The sequence below is a fragment of the Linepithema humile genome, chromosome 4 (genome assembly GCF_040581485.1).
Source record: "Linepithema humile isolate Giens D197 chromosome 4, Lhum_UNIL_v1.0, whole genome shotgun sequence".
Lineage (NCBI taxonomy): Eukaryota > Metazoa > Arthropoda > Insecta > Hymenoptera > Formicidae > Linepithema > Linepithema humile.
Genome location: NC_090131.1, coordinates 8,024,091 through 8,047,398, shown reverse-complemented (window position 1 = coordinate 8,047,398; position 23,308 = coordinate 8,024,091). Strand labels below are relative to the sequence as shown.

The 23,308-nt window shown below is 34.0% G+C and overlaps 4 protein-coding genes across 4 annotated transcripts; 2 read left to right on the top strand and 2 right to left on the bottom strand.

The window, feature by feature from the left end:
- Positions 1–657: 657 nt before the first annotated feature.
- Positions 658–2,616, bottom strand: LOC105674148 (uncharacterized). The gene has a single exon (XM_012370285.2). The coding sequence runs from the start codon at positions 2,614–2,616 to the stop codon at positions 658–660; it is 1,959 nt and encodes a 652-aa protein (XP_012225708.2).
- A 9,994-nt stretch (positions 2,617–12,610) lies between these two features.
- Positions 12,611–13,825, top strand: RpL35 (Ribosomal protein L35). Its single transcript, XM_012370308.2, has 3 exons — positions 12,611–12,770; positions 13,139–13,275; positions 13,547–13,825. Exons 1-3 carry the CDS (start codon positions 12,768–12,770, stop codon positions 13,776–13,778), a joined length of 372 nt encoding a protein of 123 aa, XP_012225731.1. The 5' UTR covers positions 12,611–12,767; the 3' UTR covers positions 13,779–13,825.
- A 225-nt stretch (positions 13,826–14,050) lies between these two features.
- LOC105674161 (Golgi matrix protein 130 kD) lies at positions 14,051–19,020 on the bottom strand. The gene is made up of 13 exons (XM_012370306.2): positions 18,785–19,020; positions 18,316–18,408; positions 17,507–18,061; positions 17,234–17,429; positions 16,967–17,132; positions 16,722–16,863; positions 16,453–16,632; positions 16,160–16,378; positions 15,903–16,088; positions 15,181–15,432; positions 14,752–15,079; positions 14,439–14,645; positions 14,051–14,302 (listed from the first exon to the last, which is right to left on the bottom strand). Exons 1-13 carry the CDS (start codon positions 18,827–18,829, stop codon positions 14,106–14,108), a joined length of 2,766 nt encoding a protein of 921 aa, XP_012225729.1. The 5' UTR covers positions 18,830–19,020; the 3' UTR covers positions 14,051–14,105.
- Positions 19,021–19,145: 125 nt separating this feature from the next.
- On the top strand, positions 19,146–22,871 carry LOC105674162 (protein KRI1 homolog). The gene is made up of 9 exons (XM_012370307.2): positions 19,146–19,404; positions 19,927–20,006; positions 20,122–20,517; positions 20,643–20,959; positions 21,048–21,229; positions 21,333–21,589; positions 21,694–21,957; positions 22,053–22,210; positions 22,288–22,871. Exons 1-9 carry the CDS (start codon positions 19,293–19,295, stop codon positions 22,862–22,864), a joined length of 2,343 nt encoding a protein of 780 aa, XP_012225730.2. The 5' UTR covers positions 19,146–19,292; the 3' UTR covers positions 22,865–22,871.
- The last annotated feature ends 437 nt before the right edge of the window (positions 22,872–23,308 follow it).

The window sequence follows — 23,308 nt, the reverse complement described above, 5'->3', positions numbered from 1 at the left end:
TTGTTTCGAATTTGAACAGCCGTTCGATGTCTGTCTCTTAATGAATTTAAAACAATAAATCGGTCATCGTTATGCATCTTGATACGATGATTTTTCGCCGAGAGATTCGCATTTGAAGTAAGAATCTGCCTTTTTCTTCAAATGCGAATCTCTCGGCGAAAAATCATCGTATCAAGATGCATAAAAAAGCATTTTAAAGAGGAGACTCTGTACTTTCGTACGCTTTTGATCCCAATAAGCTACAATTTTTTGTTTATACCGTGCACCGTCGCAAACTCGAACCATTATTTTTCAATTTTGCATGCTCGCGCTTTGTCATCCGCCATTTTCAATAAATTTATTTTGCAACATTGAAATAAATTGATTCTTAAAGTAGAGATTTTTAGCTTCATTTCCATATTTTATAGAACTTTCTATCTTTATTATTTACGAAGTTATCGTCAGTTGAAATTTGATGAATTTTTCCCACATTTTCAGTGTACCGCTTTTTTTTTCGGGTGAGTGTATAATAAAATTGAGATTAATAGATTATTAAACTTCGAGAACCGCCCGCCTTGACGGATTCTGAAGACGATAAGAATTGATTTGAGTTACAATTTGAAACTACGACTGTCGTGTTAAGCGCGCTTTATGTAGACTGAGCCTCTAAGCGTAGATTTACAATAAGGTGGGCTCCGAGATTTGTTCGCTGGACTTAACGTCTATCGGAAGTAAACATATTTTTGTTATCGGTCGCTTATATTCCGAACTTGCCGTTTTAATTGAAACGACTCGAGTTAATCCGTCAGAGCCTGGATGACATTGAATGACACGTCCTAATTCCCATTTGCACGGAGGGAGTAACGGATTCTGAATTAAGACCAATGAACCAATCTGAATTGACGGTTTTTCTTTACGCCACTTTGTTTTTTGTTGAAGGGTGTTAATGTAATCGGTTTGCCACAACTTCCAAAAGCGTTCCATAATTTGCCGTAACAGTTGCCATCGCGACAATCTATTCTCGTTAAGGTGCAGAATGGAAGGTTCGGGATTTGTAGTGATCGCTGAGCCGATGAGAAAATGACCTGGCGTGAGAATTTCATAATCTTCTAATGAATCAGTGAGTGGAGAAAGAGGCCTGGAATTTAAACAGGCTTCAATTCGACATAGTAAAGTTGTAAATTCCTCGAAAGTTAAAGTATGTGACCCTAACACGCGACGAAGATGATACTTGACGCTTTTAACACCGGCTTCCCACAGTCCGCCGAAGTGGGGCGCGTGAGGGGGAATGAATTTCCACGTTATGCTATCTGAAGCGGTGAGATTAAGAAAATTGGGATTGCATTGAGCATCTCGAAAAGCTTGTGCCAATTCTCGATCGGCTCCTGTGAAGGTGGTGCCATTGTCCGAATACATGACTTCGGGTAGTCCACGCCTTGCGCAGAATCGTTGAAACGCATTCAAAAAGGTGGAGGTAGAATAATCGCTGACTAGCTCTAAATTAATTGCACGAGTCGCTAAACAAATAAAAACTGCTATGTACGATTTTCGAGAGGTGATTCCTCGACCAGCTGATGCGCGCGTGAATACGGGACCAGCGTAATCGACACCGCTGTGCGAGAATGCTCGAGCTGGTGCGGATACGCGACTATTAGGAAGTTGACCCATCATTTGATTGGCTACTTGAGCCTTTTCCCGTGTGCATTTAACGCACTTGTAGATAATTGATTTGACTAAACTTCGAGCTTTGAGAATCCAATACTGTTGTCGAATTTTTGCGAGTGTAGCTTGAACACCGGTGTGAAGGGAAACAATATGAGTATATGAAATGATTATAGTAGAAATGGGATGATCTGCTAACAAGAGTGGATGTTTGGATTCGAATGATAATTGAGAATGTTCAAGTCGCCCCCCGATTCGAATCAAACCGGTAAAGTCAAGAAATGGAGTTAATGAATATATGCAAGATTTTACAGATACGGCTTGATTAAGTTTCAATTTGTGAAGTTCGCTCTCGAACACGGCAGCTTGAGCTGTTTGTATCCAAAAATTCCGAGCTCGGTTGAATTCGGGTGCTGTGAGAGCGTGAGAGTTGAGAAGATTGTCATGCTTTCCTTGTCGCTTTGTTTTGCAATTATCTATGAACCGGTAAACATATGCAGTGACGCGCACTAACTTCGGCCACCAGGAATAGCGGGAAGCTAAATCCCACAACTCAGGAGTGTTGACTTGATGAATTTCGCAAGCTTTGAATTCTAATTGAGTTTCATCTGAGGTTGCTTTGATTGACTTAGGCCAGTCGTTTGCGGGAAGACTTAACCAAGAGGGCCCATGCCACCAAAGTTGAAAGGAATGTAACTCGGAACCGAGTAATCCGCGCGAAGCGCAATCGGCGGGATTATCGGTTGTGCTTACGTGATGCCATGCACCGTCGGGTAATTGTGTTTGGATTTCTGACACCCGATGAGAAACGAATGTTTTCCAAGTTGATGAGTGTTTTTTCAACCAAGCAAGAACTACTGTGGAATCTGTCCAACAATGAATCTGAACGTTCGTTAAATAAAGAGACTCTTTTATGAAATTGATCAAACGAACTAATACAACTGCCGCTGAGAGTTCGAGACGAGGGACGCTCATTGGTTTAATTGGAGCGACTTTAGATCGTCCGGCAAGAAGTGAGACTTTGACTCGTCCGGAACGCGAGGTTATTCGTAGAAAAACTACTGCGGCAAAAGCTACGGTGGATGCATCAGCAAACCCATGTAATTCTACACTCGTTGTGTCTGAATCACGGTTTATCTATTCAATTTGATATCGGTGATGTGAGAAAGAGAATCGTAAATTAATTTCCAGTGTGACCGAATTTCTTTAGGAATGGGGTCATCCCAGCCTATCTTTTGTCGCCACAAATGCTGCATAACTAACTTTGTCTTAAGAACGACGGGTGTGACCCATCCGAGGGGGTCGAATAACTTAGCTATTGTTGAGAGTATCGTTCGCTTAGTGATGGGAAAAGTATTAGGAAGGGTTACTTGAAATTGAAAGCTATCTTGTGATGGGTTCCAAAAGATGCCGAGTACTTTTAGGTTATCGTCGGATTCGAGATTCTTAGAACAAGCTAGACCGTGATCAGCGGATAGGATATCTTATAACAATTCCGCTTTGTTACTCGCCCACTTTCGAAGAGTGAAACCGCCGCGGTTTAATAATTCGCGAAGTTGATTACAAATTTGTTTTAGCTGCGAGAGATCGTCTGCGCCGAATAGAACGTCGTCAATGTAGATGTTGTCGCGTAAAATGGTGGAGGCTAACGGAAAAGAAAGACCTTCGTCTTCATTCAATTGATTTATCACTCGAAGTGCAAGGAACGGAGCTGAAGCGGTACCGTAAGTAACTGTAAGTAACTGATATTCTTTAATGTTCGCGTTACCGTCGATCCACAATATACGCTGATAGTCTCTATCTCGCGGATCAACAAGAATTTGCCTGTACATTTTGGCTATATCCGCGGAATAAACGTACTTATGTTGTCGCAGCGCAATATAACAGCCTGTAAATCCGATTGCAACTTAGGGCCGATTAGCATATGGTCGTTAAGAAAAGTTCCGTTGGTCGTCTTGCAGGACGCGTCGAAGACAACTCTTAAACGGGTAGTAGAACTTGTTTTTCGGATAACTGGATGATGCGGGATGTACACAACTTGTGAGTGATGGATTTCTAAAGGAGGAACGGGTTGCATATGCCCTAGTTCTTCGTATTCGCGCATGAATTCGGAATACTCTGAATTGATAGTAGATTGACCTTTAAGTTTGCGAATCAGTGAACAAAGTCGACGCGCCGCTATTTCTCGAGATTCGCCTATTTCGATTGGAGAATCTTCTCGAAAAGGAAGACGCACAATATACTTTCCGTCTACAGTTCTCGAGTGAGTTCGCTGGAAATGCTCTTCACAGCGCTTATCCTCTGGAGGTAACTGACTAAATTGAGGCGTTTCTTCGCTCTCCCAAAATTTATGTAATTGATATTCTAACAAACAATGATGAGCGACTACTTGATATCTTTGATTTAATTTAGAGACCCGTGAATCATGATTTTTATTTGACGCGAGCGACGAAATAAAAGTTGAACCGACTACGCAAGTGTTCTACTCGATATGACTTGGAACAGATGTGGTTCCTGACAAGATCCATCCAAAATGTGATTGTATGGCGCCTGGTTGCCTGATTGGTCCATTATGCACATTAACGAGTACTTGATTGTACAAGTCAGCTCTGAGTATGAGGTCTATCGGAGTTGATCCGGTAGGGTCATCATCAGCTAACTTGAGATTCGAAATGTGTTTCCACTCGTGCAAATTCGAAACGCTTCTGGGAGCATATCTTGTCAGTGATTTCATGATGTAAGCAACGGTAGTAAAAATTGGTTCGGGTTTATCACGAGGCATAATGTAAATTAACGCTGCGGAGCGACAAGTTCCGGTGTTTACGCAGCTGATTCCTGACGTGAACGTAAACGTTCGTATACGCGTTAGATGTAAATTTTGTGCAACTTGCTCTAAAATGAAGGTGAGCTCTGATCTACCGTCAAGCAAGGCTCTGACGGTTAACGAGCGGCCAGAAGGCGCACGCAATTTTACCTTGGCGGTCGATAAGACTACCGGAGTCGGAGTTGTAGTCATTGTAACGGATGAAAGCGCTGCAACGCTCGCTGCATTTTCGCTTTCTTTATGCAAATTTGATACGTTAGAAACAGTTTATGGCAAGGAGTCCGCTTCCAGGTGAATCATGGTATGATGTTTTTTATTACAAAAACGTAAATTTGCTTTTATAGTCACTCACTGAGTGATTTTTACTCAGACAATTGAAGCAACGTCGGAATTTTTTCACTAACTCGTGTCGCTGATGAGGACTCTTTGAAACAAACTGTGGACACTTGGAGAAAATATGCTGTTGCTTGCACATCAAACATGACACTTTAAATGACGCAGTGGCCGTTGCACTCGTCACTTTTGAGTGCGATTTTGATCTATCGCTTTCATGAAAATGAAGCTCTTCGAGAGCGAGAGCGCGCGACAATAAAAAACGTATTAATTCTTTATAAGTTAAGGGATTATCGCTATCGCTTGTTTTGAGTTTCCACGCTCTACGCGTAGCAGAATCGAACTTTTGTGATATGAAATAGACTAACAAATCACTAACTATATCGTCCGAGGACCGATCGAGACGGTTTAATGTAGAGATTACTTGCTCGGTTTTGTCGCGCAGTGCGTGGAGCTCAACAGCTGATTCGCGCGTCATTTATGGAAGATGATATAAAGTAGATAAATGCGTTTTAATTAATCTTTGTTTATTCTCAAATCTGACTGTTAACGCTTTCCACGCTACTTGAAAGTTATCTGCAATGACTTTAATGCCAGCTATCGCGTCGCGAGCACTGCCGGTGAGACTCGACACCAAAAAATGCATTTTACTAAAATCCGAAAGGTCTCGATTATCGATGATCAGCGCTTGAAATCTATCTCGAAACGTTTCCCACTCTTCGGATTTTCCGGAGAATGGGGGTAGCTTAATTGGTGGAAGATGCTTTAACGAAAAAGACGCGGGTTCGTTACGGGAAATTGTAGTGTCGGTTGACGAATCGTGACTTACGACCGGAATTAATTCCTCGAAACACTCGTTCATGAAGTCCTTGGCTGTCTGATAGCTATCTTCATGAAAGGCAAATTGATCATCTTTAAAGTAGTCGCACTCATCTCGATCTTCTTCGGGAACAAGTTGAATAAGGATTGCGTGATTGCGCACGCACTGATTTCCAAGTTTCTTGCAAACTCGCTAATCTTGCGAATTTTTGCGGGCGTCCAGTTGGAACGACCGAGTTTTTTGAAATTAGCGAGAGATCGCTCTATCGAGTAGAATGCAGTTTGTTGATTCGTAAGTGCCGATTTCATCCTGACACTAGAGTTCACTGAATGCTATTTAACTGCTATGAATATTATCACGTGGAAGTTCACTTTCTCCGGTAAAACTAAACTTGAACTGAAATATACTGGAGTAACCGTTAGAACTTGTACTTGAATATCACTTGAACTGTCAATGGAGTTAGTTTTCGAATCACTCGATGAACACTTTGATTCGCTGCCACTCCTTCATCCGGCTCGAAGGACCATTAAATGTTTCAGTTTTGAGCGATATGAGTGAACTGTATTAACGTAGGATGGACGCGCTCCGAATTTGGTGCGCGAAGGAAAGTGGCAGTTTATGCCAGTGCCGAATCAAAGTTATTACACTTTAATATAACACATTAACAAATTTATTGATTAATTCACTTCACAAGTTATAAACAATAAAGATGAGATCGTTGAAGGAATTTTCAAAACATTCCTTTTCTCTTTTTAATACTGATGCAAACAAGATACAATGTATATAAAAGTCGATCTCGCTTGTTATTCACAATCACTAAGTCGAGTCGAAAATCCAAAAGAACCTTCTATAAATATTATTCGTCACATGCAGAGAGTGCTTTCGCAATTGTTTTTTGACCTTGTTTGATCTGAAGGACACCGCTCTCGTGAACGCAAAGTGTACTCTGATACGAGTATTGAATTTTCAAATATTCTTACATGCGATCGAATAGTCGGCGTGTAAGAGATAACATTAATTTAACTCCCTGACACGTGAATTAAATCTGAAATATGAGTCGCTACTGTTCGTTCACCGACATGTGAAACTAGAACTGATTAAAAGTCGTTACTGTGCGTAATACACTTCAGAGTCTAACAAGAGATTGCACTTTAACTGAGGGCTCGCTTTATCAATTATTTCGCCGAAATGTTTGCAGCAACTAAATCTCGATAGTATAGCACTCTGTACAATACGGCACTCGTGGTACTTCTAATTCGTGTCGAATGCTCCGACTTAATCAAAATATAACCCGCTAATTGATTATTACGCTCAACTTTTATCGACTTTCCCTTTGGAGAGATTCTGTGCGACTGCCGACTCGTATGCTGCCGAGAAACCCAAAGGAATTTTGTTTACGATTCGCGATTTTTCACGTGTATTATGCGTGATTGACGAAAACAATCACGCCAAATATGCTTGCCGGGAAGTGCTGCCTCTCCGGCTTCACGCGGATTATTATTGATTCCGACTGTATCCGCGGATTATAATTCGATTATCGACCGCTGTCACGAAATCGATTGAATCCGCAACAGTACTATATATATTATAAAAAATAAAAAAAATATTTAAAAAATAAAAATATTTATTAAAAAACGCAAAAAAACTTGGCGCTGCTACACCTTAAAGTAATAAAATTAACATGTAGTTTACTGTAGCAGCGCCAAGTTTTTTTTACGTTTTTTAATAAATATTTTTATTTATTAAATATTTTTTAAATTTTTTTATAATATATATAGTATACCTAATAATATATATAGTATATATAGTATAATATATGTAAAATATGATAAAATATAGTATATAATATAATTAATTATATATACGACAGCTTTATGTACAAGAGTTTTATAGAAGAGTTTTATAGAAATCACAGATGTCTATACTAGTACTAGATCGCTAACTTTAGGCTTTGACGTATGGAAAAACTGAGGCTGGCAGGATTTCCGGTTTCGGCCATGACACCCTACAACAAAATGGCCGCTCAACAACTGCTCAACAACTGCTCAACAACTGCTCAACAACTGCTCAACAACTGCTCAACAACTGCTTAACAACTGCTCGGCATCTTTCAAGAATTTTTACAATGGCCGGTATTCATAGTCCGTTCATATATTCAAGATCTTCTTAAGCACAAACTTATAGCGTTTTCGATTATACAGGATTTGAACGACCCAGGGTTGATCAATCACTATTTTACTATAAATGCAAGTCTTTCATTGGTGGAGAGGTTGCAATGACGTCATTAACCAACCCTGGGTCGTTCAAATCCTGTATAATCGAAAACGCTATTATATTCGCTCTCTTCGTCAGACACAATCTATGTGTGACGAAGAGAGCAAATATAAGTCTGTGCTTAAGACAATTTTGAATATAAGAACGGACTATGAATACCGCCAAATATTATCAATTTGTATCACCACGCCGGGTATCACATGTGCATACGCACGTACAGATATACACATACACACGCATTGTCGCCATTTTGTTGTAGGGAGTCATGGCCGAAACCGGAAATCCTGCCGGCCTCAGCTCTTTTGACGAAGTTAGCGATCTAGTACTAGTATAGACATCTGTGATCGAAATAGTGTACAAGTTTTTTCATAGTTCTTTAGTCCCACTTGGTGCCATTTCCTGATATCATATTTTTTTGTAAGTAGTATAGGATTATAGAAGTATATAGTTTTTTTTGAAAATTTTAATATATATGACAGGTTTTTTGAAAGGTTTAATATATACGACAATTTTTTTGAAAAGTAAAACAATACTGTTTTGTTTTATAGCGTTTTCGATTATACAGGATTTGAACGACCCAGGGTTGATCAATCACTATTTTACTATAAATGCAAGTCTTTCATTGGTGGAGAGGTTGCAATGACGTCATTAACCAACCCTGGGTCGTTCAAATCCTGTATAATCGAAAACGCTATTAGTTGCGATATACCATACTGGAACGAGCACGCCTTTGTTCTCGACCGGTCAGATAGAGATAGCTGTTCGGACTCGGATCTCTCTATCTAACCAACAGTTTTGGTCACGTGTTCACAGCTACTATTAGTCGAGAGTAGACGAGATAGAAAAAGAAATCCGGTACCGAGTCACTGCCTTGTCTGACCGTTTTGTCGAATGGAGGGGATAGCCTGTGCTCGTTCCAGTATGGTATATAGTTCAATGGGGTGCCGTCACATACAGCCCGTAATCCGTAATCCGCACCGGAAGTCCGCAAAAGTTACTAGGTATTTCGTCCGTAACGTTACGTGTGTTTTTATCTTCTTGTGTCCCATGGAGCCGTAAATACAGACGTAACGGTAGTACTATTTTTTATTTAACAAATTATAATTGTTTATTTGTATTTTATTCATAAGAAAACTACAGAATATATTATGATTTTAACAAAAGTTTTAATTAAATCGTCAAATTTAGTTAAATAAATAAAATTAAAAAAAGCATTACTAGTAATAACTAGTAACTTGTAGTAACTTTTACGTAAATTTCATGGAATTACGGCTCCATGGGTCACAAGGAGATAAAAACACACGTAACGTTAAGCCTTGTGTCCACGATGCTAGAACTCAATCCGAGATCTCGGTCCGAGTCCTCGAACAATAATATTTATACTTGGCTGAATATAGTTAGCGTTGTAATCGAGTTACGATTCTTTACGATGATTTTCTGATCTATGTTATATTGCCAAGTTGGTTTATAGATATTATCAAGTGATGCACCGCTTGATTTCGAATGTTTTATTTTATTTAGATGGTCCAGATATTGTGATCTTAAATTATTAAATTTTTTTTGGAATTTCAGTTGTTAGTGGTTGTCCTGTTAATTCTTTGTACTGATTACAGATTATCTGTAAAACTTGATCTTGTTTCATACGATTATGATAATCAACACTTTTTGTAACATATAAACAAGAATGTTGTTGATATAACATTAATAAAATTTTAACATTTTCCTTATTATCCATTTTTTATTAGAAAAGAAGTTTTTTCTGAAAATCAATTTTATATATTATTATACTTTTCTTGAAAAATAATATGTATATATAGGTTATAATATATTTTTAATGTCTAATTTAATCTGCATTAAAACTAATAATAACTACTTATGTAAATCTTATTAATTATTAATCTTATTAATTAATTTTATTTAAGAATTATATTTCTCTTATTTTTTCAATTCTATAATTACTTACTAAAATATTATTTATATTGTTTACAGTATCTCGTATTACTAAGGCACTAGATATGTAGGTATTCTTATCCGCCATTTTGGTTCCTATTAGATGGAGAATTATAGCGTATACAGGGTGACACTTAAAGACTGCCCACTAAGTACATAGTGTTATTCCTTGCCAAAAAATGAGTCGAAAAAAGTCCTGAATCATTTTTAATAATTGACGTGTTACACATGTACGCTATACTATGGGTGCGTTCCACTTAACGCCCGCAACGCTCCTAGGATCATTTTATCCTTGTTTTTCATCGAAAGTTAAACGAGGATAAAATGATTCTAGGAGCATTGCGGGCATTAAGTGGAACGCACTCTATACTATATACGCTATAATTCTCCATCTAGTAGGAACCAAAATGGCGGATGAGAATACCTACATATCTAGTGCCTTAGTATTACTATAAGTATCTTATATTTTGTCTTGACAGATAGTAAAAGAAACTAGTAAAATCTAATAACTCGCAATAACTCGTACCGAAAAATGGGACGCAACCATGGACTAAAGCCTTGTGTCCACGATGCTAGAACTCGGTCCGAGATCTCGGACCGAGGGAAAGTTACTAGAACTCGGATCATGTACACACTGAACTTGGATGCAAAACTCGAATAAGAAGCTCGAACGAAAAAATGTGTTGCGTCCCATTTTTCGGTACGAGTTATTGCGAGTTATTAGATTTTACTAGTTTCTTTTACTATCTGTCAAGACAAAATATAAGATACTTATAGTGATACGAGATACTGTGAACAATATAAATAATATTTTAGTAAGTAATTATAGAATTGAAAAATAAGAGAAATATAATTCTTAAATAAAATAAATTAATAAGATTAATAATTAATAAGATTTACATAAGTAGTTATTATTAGTTTTAATGCAGATTAAATTAGACATTAAAAATATATTATAACCTATATATACATATTATTTTTCAAGAAAAGTATAATAATATATAAAATTGATTTTCAGAAAAAACTTCTTTTATAATAAAAAATGGATAATAAGAAAAATGTTAAAATTTTATTAATGTTATATCAACAACATTCTTGTTTATATGTTACAAAAAGTGTTGATTATCATAATCGTATGAAACGAGATCAAGCTTTACAGATAATCTGTAATTAGTACAAAGAATTAACAGGACAACCACTAACAACTGAAATTGCAAAAAAAAATTAATAATTTATGATCACAATATCTGGACCATCTAAATAAAATAAAACATTCGAAATCAAGCGGTGCATTACTTGATGATATCTATAAACCAACTTGGCAATATAACATAGATCAGAAAATCATCGTAAAGAATCGTAACTCGATTACAACGCTAACTATATTCAGCCAAGTATAAATATTATTGTTCGAGGACTCGGACCGAGATCTCGGATTGAGTTCTAGCATCGTGGACACAAGGCTTTAGTCCGTGGTCCCGTCTAGCAACACTGCTTTGCGCGTGAGGTAACCTTCTCTCTATAGATCTTGCTCTGCATTTGCCTCTCTTGCCCATGGACATAGGAATATAGGGACGGAGCGTAAACTTGGTTGATAGACGAGGGGAGTGAAGCCAAAATGCGGGGGGGTCCGCCATGATACTGTGCCTGAATCTGATTGGTTATCGTTATACGTATGTTGTTGTTATTATACACTAGGTAATGCATTTCGTCTAAGTCGAGTTATCAAACATGTTCTGTCAAAGAATTTCTCTTCAAAGTGGACAGAGCAAATACGAGCTGTACTTGGGATAGATGATGAATTTATTTCCAAAATATCTAACCACAATGTACGAGTTTTAGGATCTTTGGGAAAACTAAGAAAAAAAACAATATTTTTAACAACTCTCTCTCTCTCTCTTATACTCTTAAAATAAAATATATAATATTATTTTAAACATATAATATTAACTTTAATATGAATAAATAATTTCAATACCTGTGAAATGTTATTTTTACATTATTTCTGCTATTACTTTGTTTCCAATTTTGATAGTCGGATCTATTTTTACAAGACTGTACAAAACACTGCACCATTTTTTATATTCACAAAATATATTTAAAATAACAATTTTAATTAATGTTTTTTCTTGATATAACTTCAAATGCTCATTATATCTGCCCAAATTGCATAATATTTTTGCGTCGAATAATGACCAATTGCACTTGCGTCAAATAGTAGCCAATCAAAAATATGCACAGTTTACCTCGTCCCGTTCCTTCAGTGATTTTCCTCTCGCGACGTTACACTCCGACCCTATATTCCTATGTCCATGCACACTGGAAGTCGCACGATACTTAAGCCGAGAGCACAAGCTTTTACATAAAGCATAACGCATAAGCATAAGGAAATTGATTGGTTTATATATAAGCATAAGCAAATGCATAAGGAAATGGACCAATCAATTTCCTTATGCTTATGCGTTATGCTTTATGCAAAAGTCTGTGCTCCGGCCATTACATCGCGCTTGCGCAAACTAATAGCCAATCAAATTTAGGCACACTTTACCTCTTCGCACCGTCCCGCAGTAGCTTCCCCCCCGCAACGATATGCTCGGTCCCTATATTCCTATGTCTATGCTCTTGCCGCTCGCCGCTCTCTGCATTTGCCCTTCTTGCCGCTCGTCCCTCTTTACGCATGAGGTAACTTTCTCTCTATAGATCTTGTGCTTTTCCTACCACGGAGCCCTGGTGCTGGCCGGCTCGAGTTTGCATCACTGCGGCTGTCATTAATCTCGCTTTCAGAAATGCGAGAAGTTGATTGGCCGTCGTACCGACTTCCGTCATGCGTAATGCGTTAACGCATCTTGCGGGCAGGAGTCATTCGCTTTCATTCTCTTTCTTGGTGTTCGTGGTACATGTTTGGTACAAGAAGAACGGTTAAACATGGTTAGTAATGTATAGAATAATAATCGAATTTTATTTAGAACATCAACGGTTAATGTGTCTTAATTATTTTATAGGAATTGTGTGATTACTACGATGTAATCGATAAATTATGAATTTTTTCTATTTTATTAACCAAATTATATCACATAACCTCTCATTATCGAAACGTCGATAGCGTCACAACTATTAAATTATAATTTAAAATAGAAAAAAAATTCCATTTTATACGTTATCTTTTATACATGTTTTATCAATCCTTTTTCAAGAAAAATAAAACCAATAATAAGATTCATAATAACAATACCTATAGTGTTCCAATTTTGCATAATGTACATGTGGAGACACTCATTTATATTGCACTATTTTAGGCAAAGGTAAAGTGTTCGGAATTAAGGACAAAGGATAAGAAGGAGTTGCTGAAGCAGCTTGAGCAGCTGAAGACAGAACTGACTACGTTAAGAGTAGCTAAAGTTACTGGAGGAGCTGCTTCAAAATTATCTAAAATGTAAGCTTTTATAAAATACTAATACTCATATAACACATTTATAATTTATTCAAATTTAATGATAATATTTTAATGTATGATATTGTTTACTGTAACAATCTTTAAAATTATGAAATATATAATCAATATACTTTAACTTAAAATATATATTTAAGTATTTTAAATTTATTTATTGAATTTTTTTTTTAATTTAACATTTTATGTTGCCAATGTTTTATATATAAGTGCATATATCTGAAATAAATAAAATGCTTCTATTATATTATTACAGTCGAGTTGTGAGGAAGGCTATCGCACGTGTATATATCATTATGCACCAGAAACAAAAGGGTAACCTCCGTTTGTTTTATAAAAACAAAAAGTATAAGCCTCTTGACTTGAGGCCCAAGAAAACAAGAGCTATGCGCCGTGTTCTCACTCCTTATCAGGCTAGCCGAAAAACATTGAAGGAAATACGCAAGAATACTGCATTTCCACCAAGAAAATATGCTTTGAAAGCATAGTGTGTAAATTTTTAATCAATATGCAAAATAAAAATTTCATAAAAATATTGTGTGTTTATTTATAAGTTTATTTTTTATCTTAGGAAGGCTTTCGAGACAAATAAGTGTGACAAAAACGATTCTATTTGTAAAATTATTCAAGGCACTGTGTATTTAAAAAGTAATTTCTTAAACAAAATGTTCACTTGCACCTTTAAAAAGTTGATACAGAAGTTTGAAAAAGATTGAAAATTTTTTATATATACAAGTATATACATTCTACGTAACTAGTATGTGTTGTATAAATATATTTTATTGTAGCAAAGATTGAAATAATTTTATTCGTAATTACACTGTGATAAGTCTTCCAGAACACCATGGACAAGGATGAAAGTTGGGTTCAATAATACATGCATCTTTACAGTCTTTGATTTCTGTCAGAAGATCAAGAATCTCTGATGCCGTTTTATCTTCAATCAATGGTAGTTCCACATTCTCCTGATGCTCATTTTCAGGGAATGCAAGATTGTCGACATTCATTATTTCTGTGAAAAAAAAATATGTATATATATATAATTATATATATATATTTTTTTTCACTCTGTGTATAAGTGAAACAAATTTTATAATTACACATTTACTTAAACGTTGCAAACAAAAACTCAAATACAAATCAGTTACCTTTATGACAATCCATACAAGGTTCCGTAGGACTTATTAATGTTTCAGGATGTTTCTTCAGTAGTTCAGTAACTAATACTTTTAATTTGTGTAACTGTTCCTGTTGCTGATTACGTTGTTCCACCAATTGACGGAAGGTTTGCTCTCTCTCCTTCCATCTATCTCCTAGGACCGCTCGTTGTTTTTGATATAGAGTGATGTACTCTCCTGTTTAAATACGTCATACTTAATCAAACATAGTCTTCAATTTAAAAATAATTTTATATCTCTAAAAAAAACTGCAATAAACTTGGTATTGAATAATAGAGCTCACCTATAGTTTCTGTTTCACCTTGAAGTTGAAGAACAAGATGCTCCAATTTCTGTTTTTCATCAGTTAATTCTGCGACTTGTTCCATCGTTTCTTTAAATCTCTTTTCTAATTTTGTAATAGGCCCAGAATTATCTGAAGTATTTGTATTCTCCGAGAGTAGTAAACTGTGCGTTGTTGCAATATCATCAGGATTTTGCTCATTCTTCGCTATGCACTGATCTCCGTTAATATTTATAGATTTTTGAGATAAACTTGTCTCTTCTTTTACTTTATGTTTTAACTTCTTTAAAAGTTCCTCATTTTCTTTTTTTAAGTTTTCTATATAAATCTGTGATTTAAATTATCATTATTAAATAAAATGATATTGTGGAATTGAAATAATAAGATGGATTATACAAAATAAACTATTAATTAAAATTTTTTAATTACCAAAGCATTATGTAATTCTTGTTGAAGTGTATGAGCGTGGTGAGATTGAGCTTGATAGTGCTGCATTTGATCTGCAATTTGCGCGTTTTGCAGCTTTTCTTTCTCTAATTCTATTAAAAATATTTCCTTTTCCTTTAATCTTTCCTTTAAATTGTCTATTTCCGTCTCAAAAGTATTCAATTTTGCATTTAACTTTCTGCCAATATTTCGTTCAGCTTGGAGTTGTTCCGTTAAATCTAATTTAGTATTACTCTGAAAAAAGTTTTTATTATATTATATATAATTCCATTAAAATATTGGATTTTTAATAAACAATAATATTACAATACTTTCAAAACGTAAACATAAAAGGTAATAAGAATTGTGTTTATACTATGCTCTGATGTGTTGTGGATGGAATCGTGCGATCAATGAGTGCATTCTTTGTTATAATAATTTTTTAATTATTTTTATATAATTTTTAATATTTCTCATGTAACTTTTTCCTTTATATTTTTCTTTCTTCCTTATACATTGTCAAACTGAAGAGGATTTAAAATTGTGGCCAAAATACACTTATATTTTTTTGTATATTAATTTATAATAGTAGTTTTCTTACACTCTGACAACCGTTCTTCCAATTCTTATCGCCTTTTATATTATTGTTTATTTTTGTAGAACCACACGTTTTATTTTCAAAAAGTACTTAATGTCAATGAAAGTCGTGCAGCTGTGTTACTTACAAGTGTGACAAAAGCATTTTGCATTTCAGTCAACTGTTTCTTTAATTGTTGATTTTGTAAAACAGCTCTAGATGCACCAAGTTTTTCGCTTTCGAGAGCCTGTACTAATTTTGCCGCATCTGCATTATTATTTTTTGTATCCCGTAATTCTTGCACTTCGTTCGTTAAAGTTTCGATCTCCGCATCCTAAAAGCATTTATATTATAAAAATATCTGTTTTACAAATTTTTAAGTTGCTTTTTTACAAATATTTTTACCTTTTCAGACAATATGCTATGAAGCCTTTCATACTGTAAAGTCAATTCCTCGATATTTTTCTTTAAATTACTTATCTCATCATTATGTGCTTGTAGTGGCAGTAAAGTTTCATTTTTCTCTCTTTCATGTTGTAGTTGTTGTTCCAATTCCGATAAATGTTGTACATAAGTTTTCTCTCTGCTTTCTAAATCACTGATTGCTTTTCTTTCATTTTCAAGCTGCAATTATTTAAATATGCTCATTTCCGTAATTATATTTCTATGAGCAAATCAATATGAATATTTATACGCACTTCATTAAGCAGTTTTGCTTGTTGCATGTCCAATTGTCGTACATAATTCTGATATTGTCTGCTAGCTTCATCCTTTTCATTACTCACCAACTTCAAAGTTTCCCTCATTTGAGTCAATTGTTGTTCCATTACCGTTGCTGTTTGATGCTGAGATTCTAATGTTTGTGATGTATCGGTCAACTGCGACAAAATGATTTCCGTTTTATCAGCCATTTTAAAATGACAATCTTAAATAGATAAGATCACAATCTTGAGTGATGTAGAATTACCTGTTGTATTCTTAATTCATTTAAGGAAAGTAAGGCTGCTTTTTCTTGAAATTCTTGTTGCAAGCTAATAAATTCGGTATTCTTTAAATTTAATTTTTGTTTCAATTCTGATGTTTCTAATTCTAAATCTTCCTTTTCTTTTCTGTAAATAAATTGAGAATTTTGTATAAATCTGTACTAAACATACACGCGTGCGCATGCATGCACGCATACATGTGTGCATGATATATTTTATGCTGTAATACCTGAGTTCATAATATTTCTTTTCAAGATCATCATAGGCTTGTTGTATATGTTGAACATTTTTCTGAGTGTCCGTAGAACTACTCTTTGTTTGAGTTAATTCTTTTTCGAGCTCATTAATACGAAATTGACTATGTTTCAGTTTTCCATTCGTTTCTTCTAACTCTTCTAAATAGAAGACATTTAATTACAACAACCATTACAAATATTTTCAATATTTTCAGCATAAATTTTATACATTTAGATATTTTATATATAGATATATTAACCTGAATATTGTCTTGCAATCTTCTGATTCTGTTCTAAAGCTGCTGTGAGCTCTGCCTTTTCTGCTATCAAAATGCCAGTAGTCTGCGCATGAACTTGTATTTGCTCCTTTAGGGGACTTATTTCGCGAATGAATTTGGCTTCAAACTCAGAATCCTTTGTAGCGAGAATCCCTTCCAGTTCAGCCACTCTGCTACTCTATTTTATTTCCATAACAATAATAAGATTAGATAACATATAAGTATAAGAGTTACAGTGGATTAAACTATACTCACATAACGGCTAACTTGAATATGTAAATCATTTACAAGTTGTTTTTGCTCTTCTAAGCAAGTACTTAAAAATTGATTGCGACACTTTAGATCAAGATCGAACAAAGTTGGTTCAGTGTGATCTGTATCAGTGAGCACATTAGCAACTTCTGAGGCCATTTCTAATAAATGTTCTTTTTGCATTGTTGATGATCCATTCAATGGTGCACTATTCAAATTATATTTTCCATCGTTTTCTATTAAATGTGAATCTGGCTGAAGATACAAATTTGTGGTATTTTTATTATTAGTTTCATACAATATAGTATCTTCTGCACAACTTTCCAAAATGGGAATGTTCTTTTCCGTTATGTCACTACTACTTGCTATTTTACTTTTGGTTGCACTTATTGAAATATTAGTGTCACTAAGATTTAATACATTTTCTGCTTCGTCTGTAATGTTTATATCATCCAGATGTTTATTAGACTGGATTAAGTTCTCTGTGTGTTCCATTTCATATTGCTTATTCTGATCGCAAAATTTATTCACTTCAAAATTTTGGCAACTTGTTTGGCACTACAAAGCACATTATTTTATATTAATATTTTTATTATATACTGAAACCTAAATCTTAATTGTACAATATTATTTTAGTATAAAAATTAATATTATTGTTATTAATTAAATTATTTTATTTTAATTAATTAAGTTATTAAAGCAGATTGTAAGTTCATATTACAATGCAGAAAATATAAAATTTGAAAAATATAGAATATACAAATTTATCTTTGAAATATATTATCACACTTATATTACAAGCAAATAATTACCTGTGATATGGATTCATCCATTATATCCATATTTTGTTGCTTGCACGAGATCTCTTGTGCTTGCAATTTTTTTTGAAGCTGGAATTCTTTTAGCTGCAATAAAAATTGCATAAAACTAGAATTACATTAAAATCAAATAACAAGTAAAATATTAAATCCAACATTTTTACTAATATTACTAATTAAAGTAAGCTATTTTTATTCTGTATTTTAACAGCTTGTAATATTTCAAGATTTTCACATTACTTGTTTGTTCATAAAAATAATCAGAGTAAAATATAAACGTTTGTAATAAAACAAACTTTATGATAAAAAGTACAATAAAACTTGGTTAATTTTGCAGAGTGAAAGTGTTTTCTTAACAATAATAAATGTTTTTACATCACGTTACATATTAATCTATACGTCAATTATATACGACAATGCGACAGCTTTGAGAATGTCAATGATTCCTCATCCGTCATGTTACCTTTTTCTTAGCAGCTATTAATTTCTCCGTTTTACTTAGATTCATCGTGCAGTAGTGTTCACTACACGATATTTATCAAATGTCACGTTGTTTATAAAATTCTAGGAACACTTTACATCGTCAAACGCAAAAAATATTGCATGATAACGAAAAATCAGTGAAGGTTATGTCACATACACGTATCATGTACGTAGTGCCACACCATGTTACATGCAATCATAGATGTAGTAAGTATAGACTGCTCATGACGTTCGCAGAAGTCTCCTCCTAACCGAGTTGAAAAGAGATAGCAATTCTATTGAAATTGTGCGTTCTCTGCCTGTGTTATATCTACAATATACGTTACGTAAACTATAGATTTCCAATACTGACTGTGAATTTCGGAACACAGCCTAAAATGAATTAACCTATTAAATGGCTGCTAGCGGCTGTTTCATGTGTGTTTCGCGTGGTTTTATAATCGCTTTTTAATTTACTTTTTGTAATTTACTTTTTAAATGTAAATAACATGTCGACATTATTCAACGATAATAATTCGGACTCCGACGGGGAATTAAAAATAAATGCAGTTTACGCTAACATTTATGATAATTTTCGACAAAAAGAAGAACTGCATAAACGTGAGTGAATCTAACCTATTTGCAAACTTCTCTATTATAATTTGATAACAAGAACAAAACTTGTAATAATTTGTACTTGTATAATTTACACAATTATTTAACTTATTTAATTATATATTCAATAATCAAATTATACAATTATTATGTATAATAAAATTAAGTTCTAAAATTAAGGATCTACTGCAGAGCTGCCCAATCTTTTTGTACATGCAAGCTATTTTTTTTTATATAGAGCAATCTCGTAATCTATTCATGTGTGGGAGAAAAATACAAAATTTGAATGTGATTTCAATGTTTATTAAATATATCAATAGACATAAACTAAGTGTAAACAAATTAATAGGAACAAAATAAATATTAAAATTACAAATATAAGTTTTATAATAGAATCAAATAAAATAAAAATTAAAATGTGAAGATCTATCGAAAAAACACGTCTTGATTGATTGATTAGGCATCTCTGATCTACTGTATACGCTAAATAAAAAATATATTTTTTTCTTATTTTTGTACATTTTTTAGTAAAAGCTAGATATGGAGAGAGTGCTACAGTATCAGGTGCAGATTCAAGTGATAGCAGTTCTTCAGACGAAGAAGAAATTGTATGTTAATAAAAAAATGATATTTATTTTAATTTTTTCTTGTTTCATAATAAGTTTAACTAATTATAGCAATGTGAATTAATCATCAATATTAATTACATGTATAACTTTTTAGATCCAAGATCCACAATTTGATAAAGAGTTTCTTATAACTTTAGCTTATTTGAAAAACGAGGATCCATGTATATATGATAAAAAAGTTAAGTTCTTCAGCCACACTGTCAAACCTGAAATATCAGAAGATATTAAAGCAAAAGAAAAGAACAAGAAGGAAAAGGCTGTCTCTTTAAGAGACTATGAACGTAAAATTATACTGGAAAAAGATGGACATTTTAGTAGCAGTGAAGATGAAAATAGTACAAATGAAAAAGCTAAATATAAAACGCTCACTTATGTAGAGGAACAGAAACAGTTAAAAGATAGTTTTAGAAACGTTCTGAAAGATGAAGATGGGGATGATGAAACTGATCTTCTGAAAATAAAGGAAAAAACAAAAGATGAAAATCACAAGGTATGCACTTATTATTATATTTTTAATTCTTTAATGTAATCTTTTATATTAGATGATAAACTTATCATTAAGTTATCTTTTAATATTATATATTTTATTCTAATACTGTTATATCACTTGTTTAGGAAGAGGAATCCTACAAGCAATGGTTGAAAGGTGAACAGGTGCAAATAGATCCTCAAGATCAAGAAGTCTTTAAACCGTTGCGTGATTACTGGACAGATCCTAATTTAGATTCACGTGAGAAGTTCTTGAGAGATTATATTCTAAATAACAAGTATATGGATAAGGAATCTTACGATGTGGATCTGGAATATAATCATGTTGCTCATGATAGTGATGAAAACTTGTCAGAGGATGAAAGGACTATTCAAAACCAGGAAGAATTTGAACGCAAATATAACTTTAGATTTGAAGAACCTGATCAAGAATTTATCAAGAGGTACAAATTATTCTGTGCACAAAATATTAATTACCAAATACGCTACTATCTTTTTTATTTATTCGTGACATTTACTTTTTTTTTTAAGATATCCGCGAACAATGGAAAACTCAATGCGAAAAAAAGATACACGCAGATCTCAAAAGAGAGCAGAAGTTAGGGAAAGAAAAGAGAAAGAGAAACAGCAGAAGAAGGAAGAACTAAAGCAATTGAAGGCGTTGAAGAGAAAAGAAATAGAAGAAAAGATAGACAAGTTAAAGGAAATCACAGGTAATATGATTTTTTCAATTTCTAAACATTCTAACATTTGTAACGCTGACATAAAAAATTATCCAATTACTTTCGTCTAATTCTGTATTGATGCTAATTGTAGGAAATGATGATATGCGTTTTGATAATATTGATTTTGATACCGATTTTGATCCAAATAAACACGACAGAACGATGAAAGAACTTTTTAACGATGAATACTATGCTGGCGAAGAGGAAAATCAGAAGCCAGAATTTCCAGAGATCGATGAAGAATTGGAAATCGAACTCCCATGGGACAATTATGATCCGATTGCGGACCAAATTGACACAAAAGCTGCACCATACGAAGAACCTCATTGTGAAGACACAGATTTCAATGTGCTTATTATAGTCTACCAATAGTTGTGTTTATTATAACAGTCTATTATATACTTGTCAATATATTTTGTACACAAATTTTACTGATTGTCTCTTGGTTACAGATGGATGCAGATTATGATGAAAATCAAGCTTTGCAATCCAAACTTGTTGAAAGTAAGAAAAAGAGGAAAGGAAGGAGACGCAGTAAATTTGCGGAGCTTATAGCAAAAGACAAGCCAAAATTTGATCCCAAACAATTTCCCTCCTACGAGAGATACTTCGATCAATATTACTCGTTAGATTATGAGGATATGATTGGAGATTTACCCTGTAGATTTAAATATAGGAAAGTAATAGCAAATGATTATGGGTTAAGTGTTGAGGAAGTAAGTATTATTTGTGTAAGATTGTTATTAGTGTTATAAATGTGCCACAAAAGAAAATTGTAATAACAGTTTTTGCAATTTTTAATTTTTTTAAGATTTTGACGGCTGACGATAGGGAATTGAACAAATGGTGTCCTTTAAAAAAAGCTCTTAAGCATAAATTAGAACATGTAGAGAAGAATGAGATTCAGATTTACAAGGAGAAAGCAAAGAATGAAGCACTGAAGCGAAAAATTTTGAAGAGTTTATATGCGTAAGTATTATATATCAGATTAGGAATGCATACATTATTAATTATATCGCACATTAATTACATTTCTATACATTTAGTGAAAAACCGGAAGAAAAGGAAAAAGACGAAAAAGACCAACTTACCGTTGAGCGAACTGATACTAGCAGGAAGAAGCGTAAACGCAAGAAGAATAAACACAGCAACCTTAATGTCAAATCTACTAATATTGATCTTGTTTCTAAAGAAAAGATCATGGACATTACAGAAAACAACGAGATACATAATTTCTCTAATAACAATAACGATGAAAAGCAAGATAAATGCATTCAAGAGAAAGATGGGGTAAATATGGACAAAAAGCTGAAACGAGAAAATGTATCAAACAATGACGAAGACGCTGCGAGTCCTAAGAAGAGAAAGACGGGTAATGAAAAAAAGAAAAATTCTAGAATGGATAATATTAATGTAAAAAAGCACAATCAAGAGGTAACGCCTATTGGTGAACACGAAACTGTTCAGAAGAAAAAGAGAAAGAATACTCAATTGAATAAAATGAAGAATAGAAAATTAGGCAATGCCCATCCAATGATGTCTTTGAATGTGAAAAGATTAAAGACATATGGAATAAGCGCAAAGAAAATGAATAATTTGTTGAGACACAATAAAGAATTTTAAATCTAAATCATAATGTTTTCAATTCTATATACTGCTTTAATCGAGTATAATAGGTTTCTTTTAATACAATTCAGGGAATTAGGAGATCCAGAGCCAATATGGATCTGTGATAAAAAAGAAAGAAAACTTCTTTTTTCTCAGGAATGATGTAATATCATCCTTTATTAGTTAAACGTTTCGATCGCCCTGCGATTATCTTCAGTAGCAAATTACAATCTGTCGTAATAATAGTTAATTACATCTAAAAGTTTTCTTTTACTTCTCCAATCCTTCTCTCTATTATTTTCATATCCCTGATCGTGTCATAGAATCTTAGTGAAAAAATTAGATGGATGTGCCGATTGTACACGTAATCATAGAAGTAGTTGGAGGGTAAAAAGCTGTGGTAAAGATGTAAGTATACGCACACATACGAAATGGGAAAGAGACAGTCACGGCGACTGC

What these genes read in the sequence shown, in the direction of transcription:
- LOC105674161 (XM_012370306.2), bottom strand. Translation starts at nt 18,829, where the DNA reads ATGAATCTAAGTAAAACGGAGAAATTAATAGCTGCTAAGAAAAAG. An exon ending in ATGAATTAAGAATACAACAG is followed by an intron (nt 16,633 to 16,721) that starts GTAATTCTACAT and finishes ATTTTGTCGCAG; the next exon opens with TTGACCGATACATCACAAAC. An exon ending in AAGAATTACATAATGCTTTG is followed by an intron (nt 15,080 to 15,180) that starts GTAATTAAAAAA and finishes TTTAAATCACAG; the next exon opens with ATTTATATAGAAAACTTAAA.
- RpL35 (XM_012370308.2), top strand. An exon ending in GCTTCAAAATTATCTAAAAT is followed by an intron (nt 13,276 to 13,546) that starts GTAAGCTTTTAT and finishes ATATTATTACAG; the next exon opens with TCGAGTTGTGAGGAAGGCTA.
- LOC105674148 (XM_012370285.2), bottom strand. Translation starts at nt 2,616, where the DNA reads ATGAGCGTCCCTCGTCTCGAACTCTCAGCGGCAGTTGTATTAGTTCGT.
- LOC105674162 (XM_012370307.2), top strand. Translation starts at nt 19,293, where the DNA reads ATGTCGACATTATTCAACGATAATAATTCGGACTCCGACGGGGAATTA. An exon ending in GTGAAGACACAGATTTCAAT is followed by an intron (nt 21,590 to 21,693) that starts GTGCTTATTATA and finishes TCTTGGTTACAG; the next exon opens with ATGGATGCAGATTATGATGA. An exon ending in ATTTTGAAGAGTTTATATGC is followed by an intron (nt 22,211 to 22,287) that starts GTAAGTATTATA and finishes CTATACATTTAG; the next exon opens with TGAAAAACCGGAAGAAAAGG.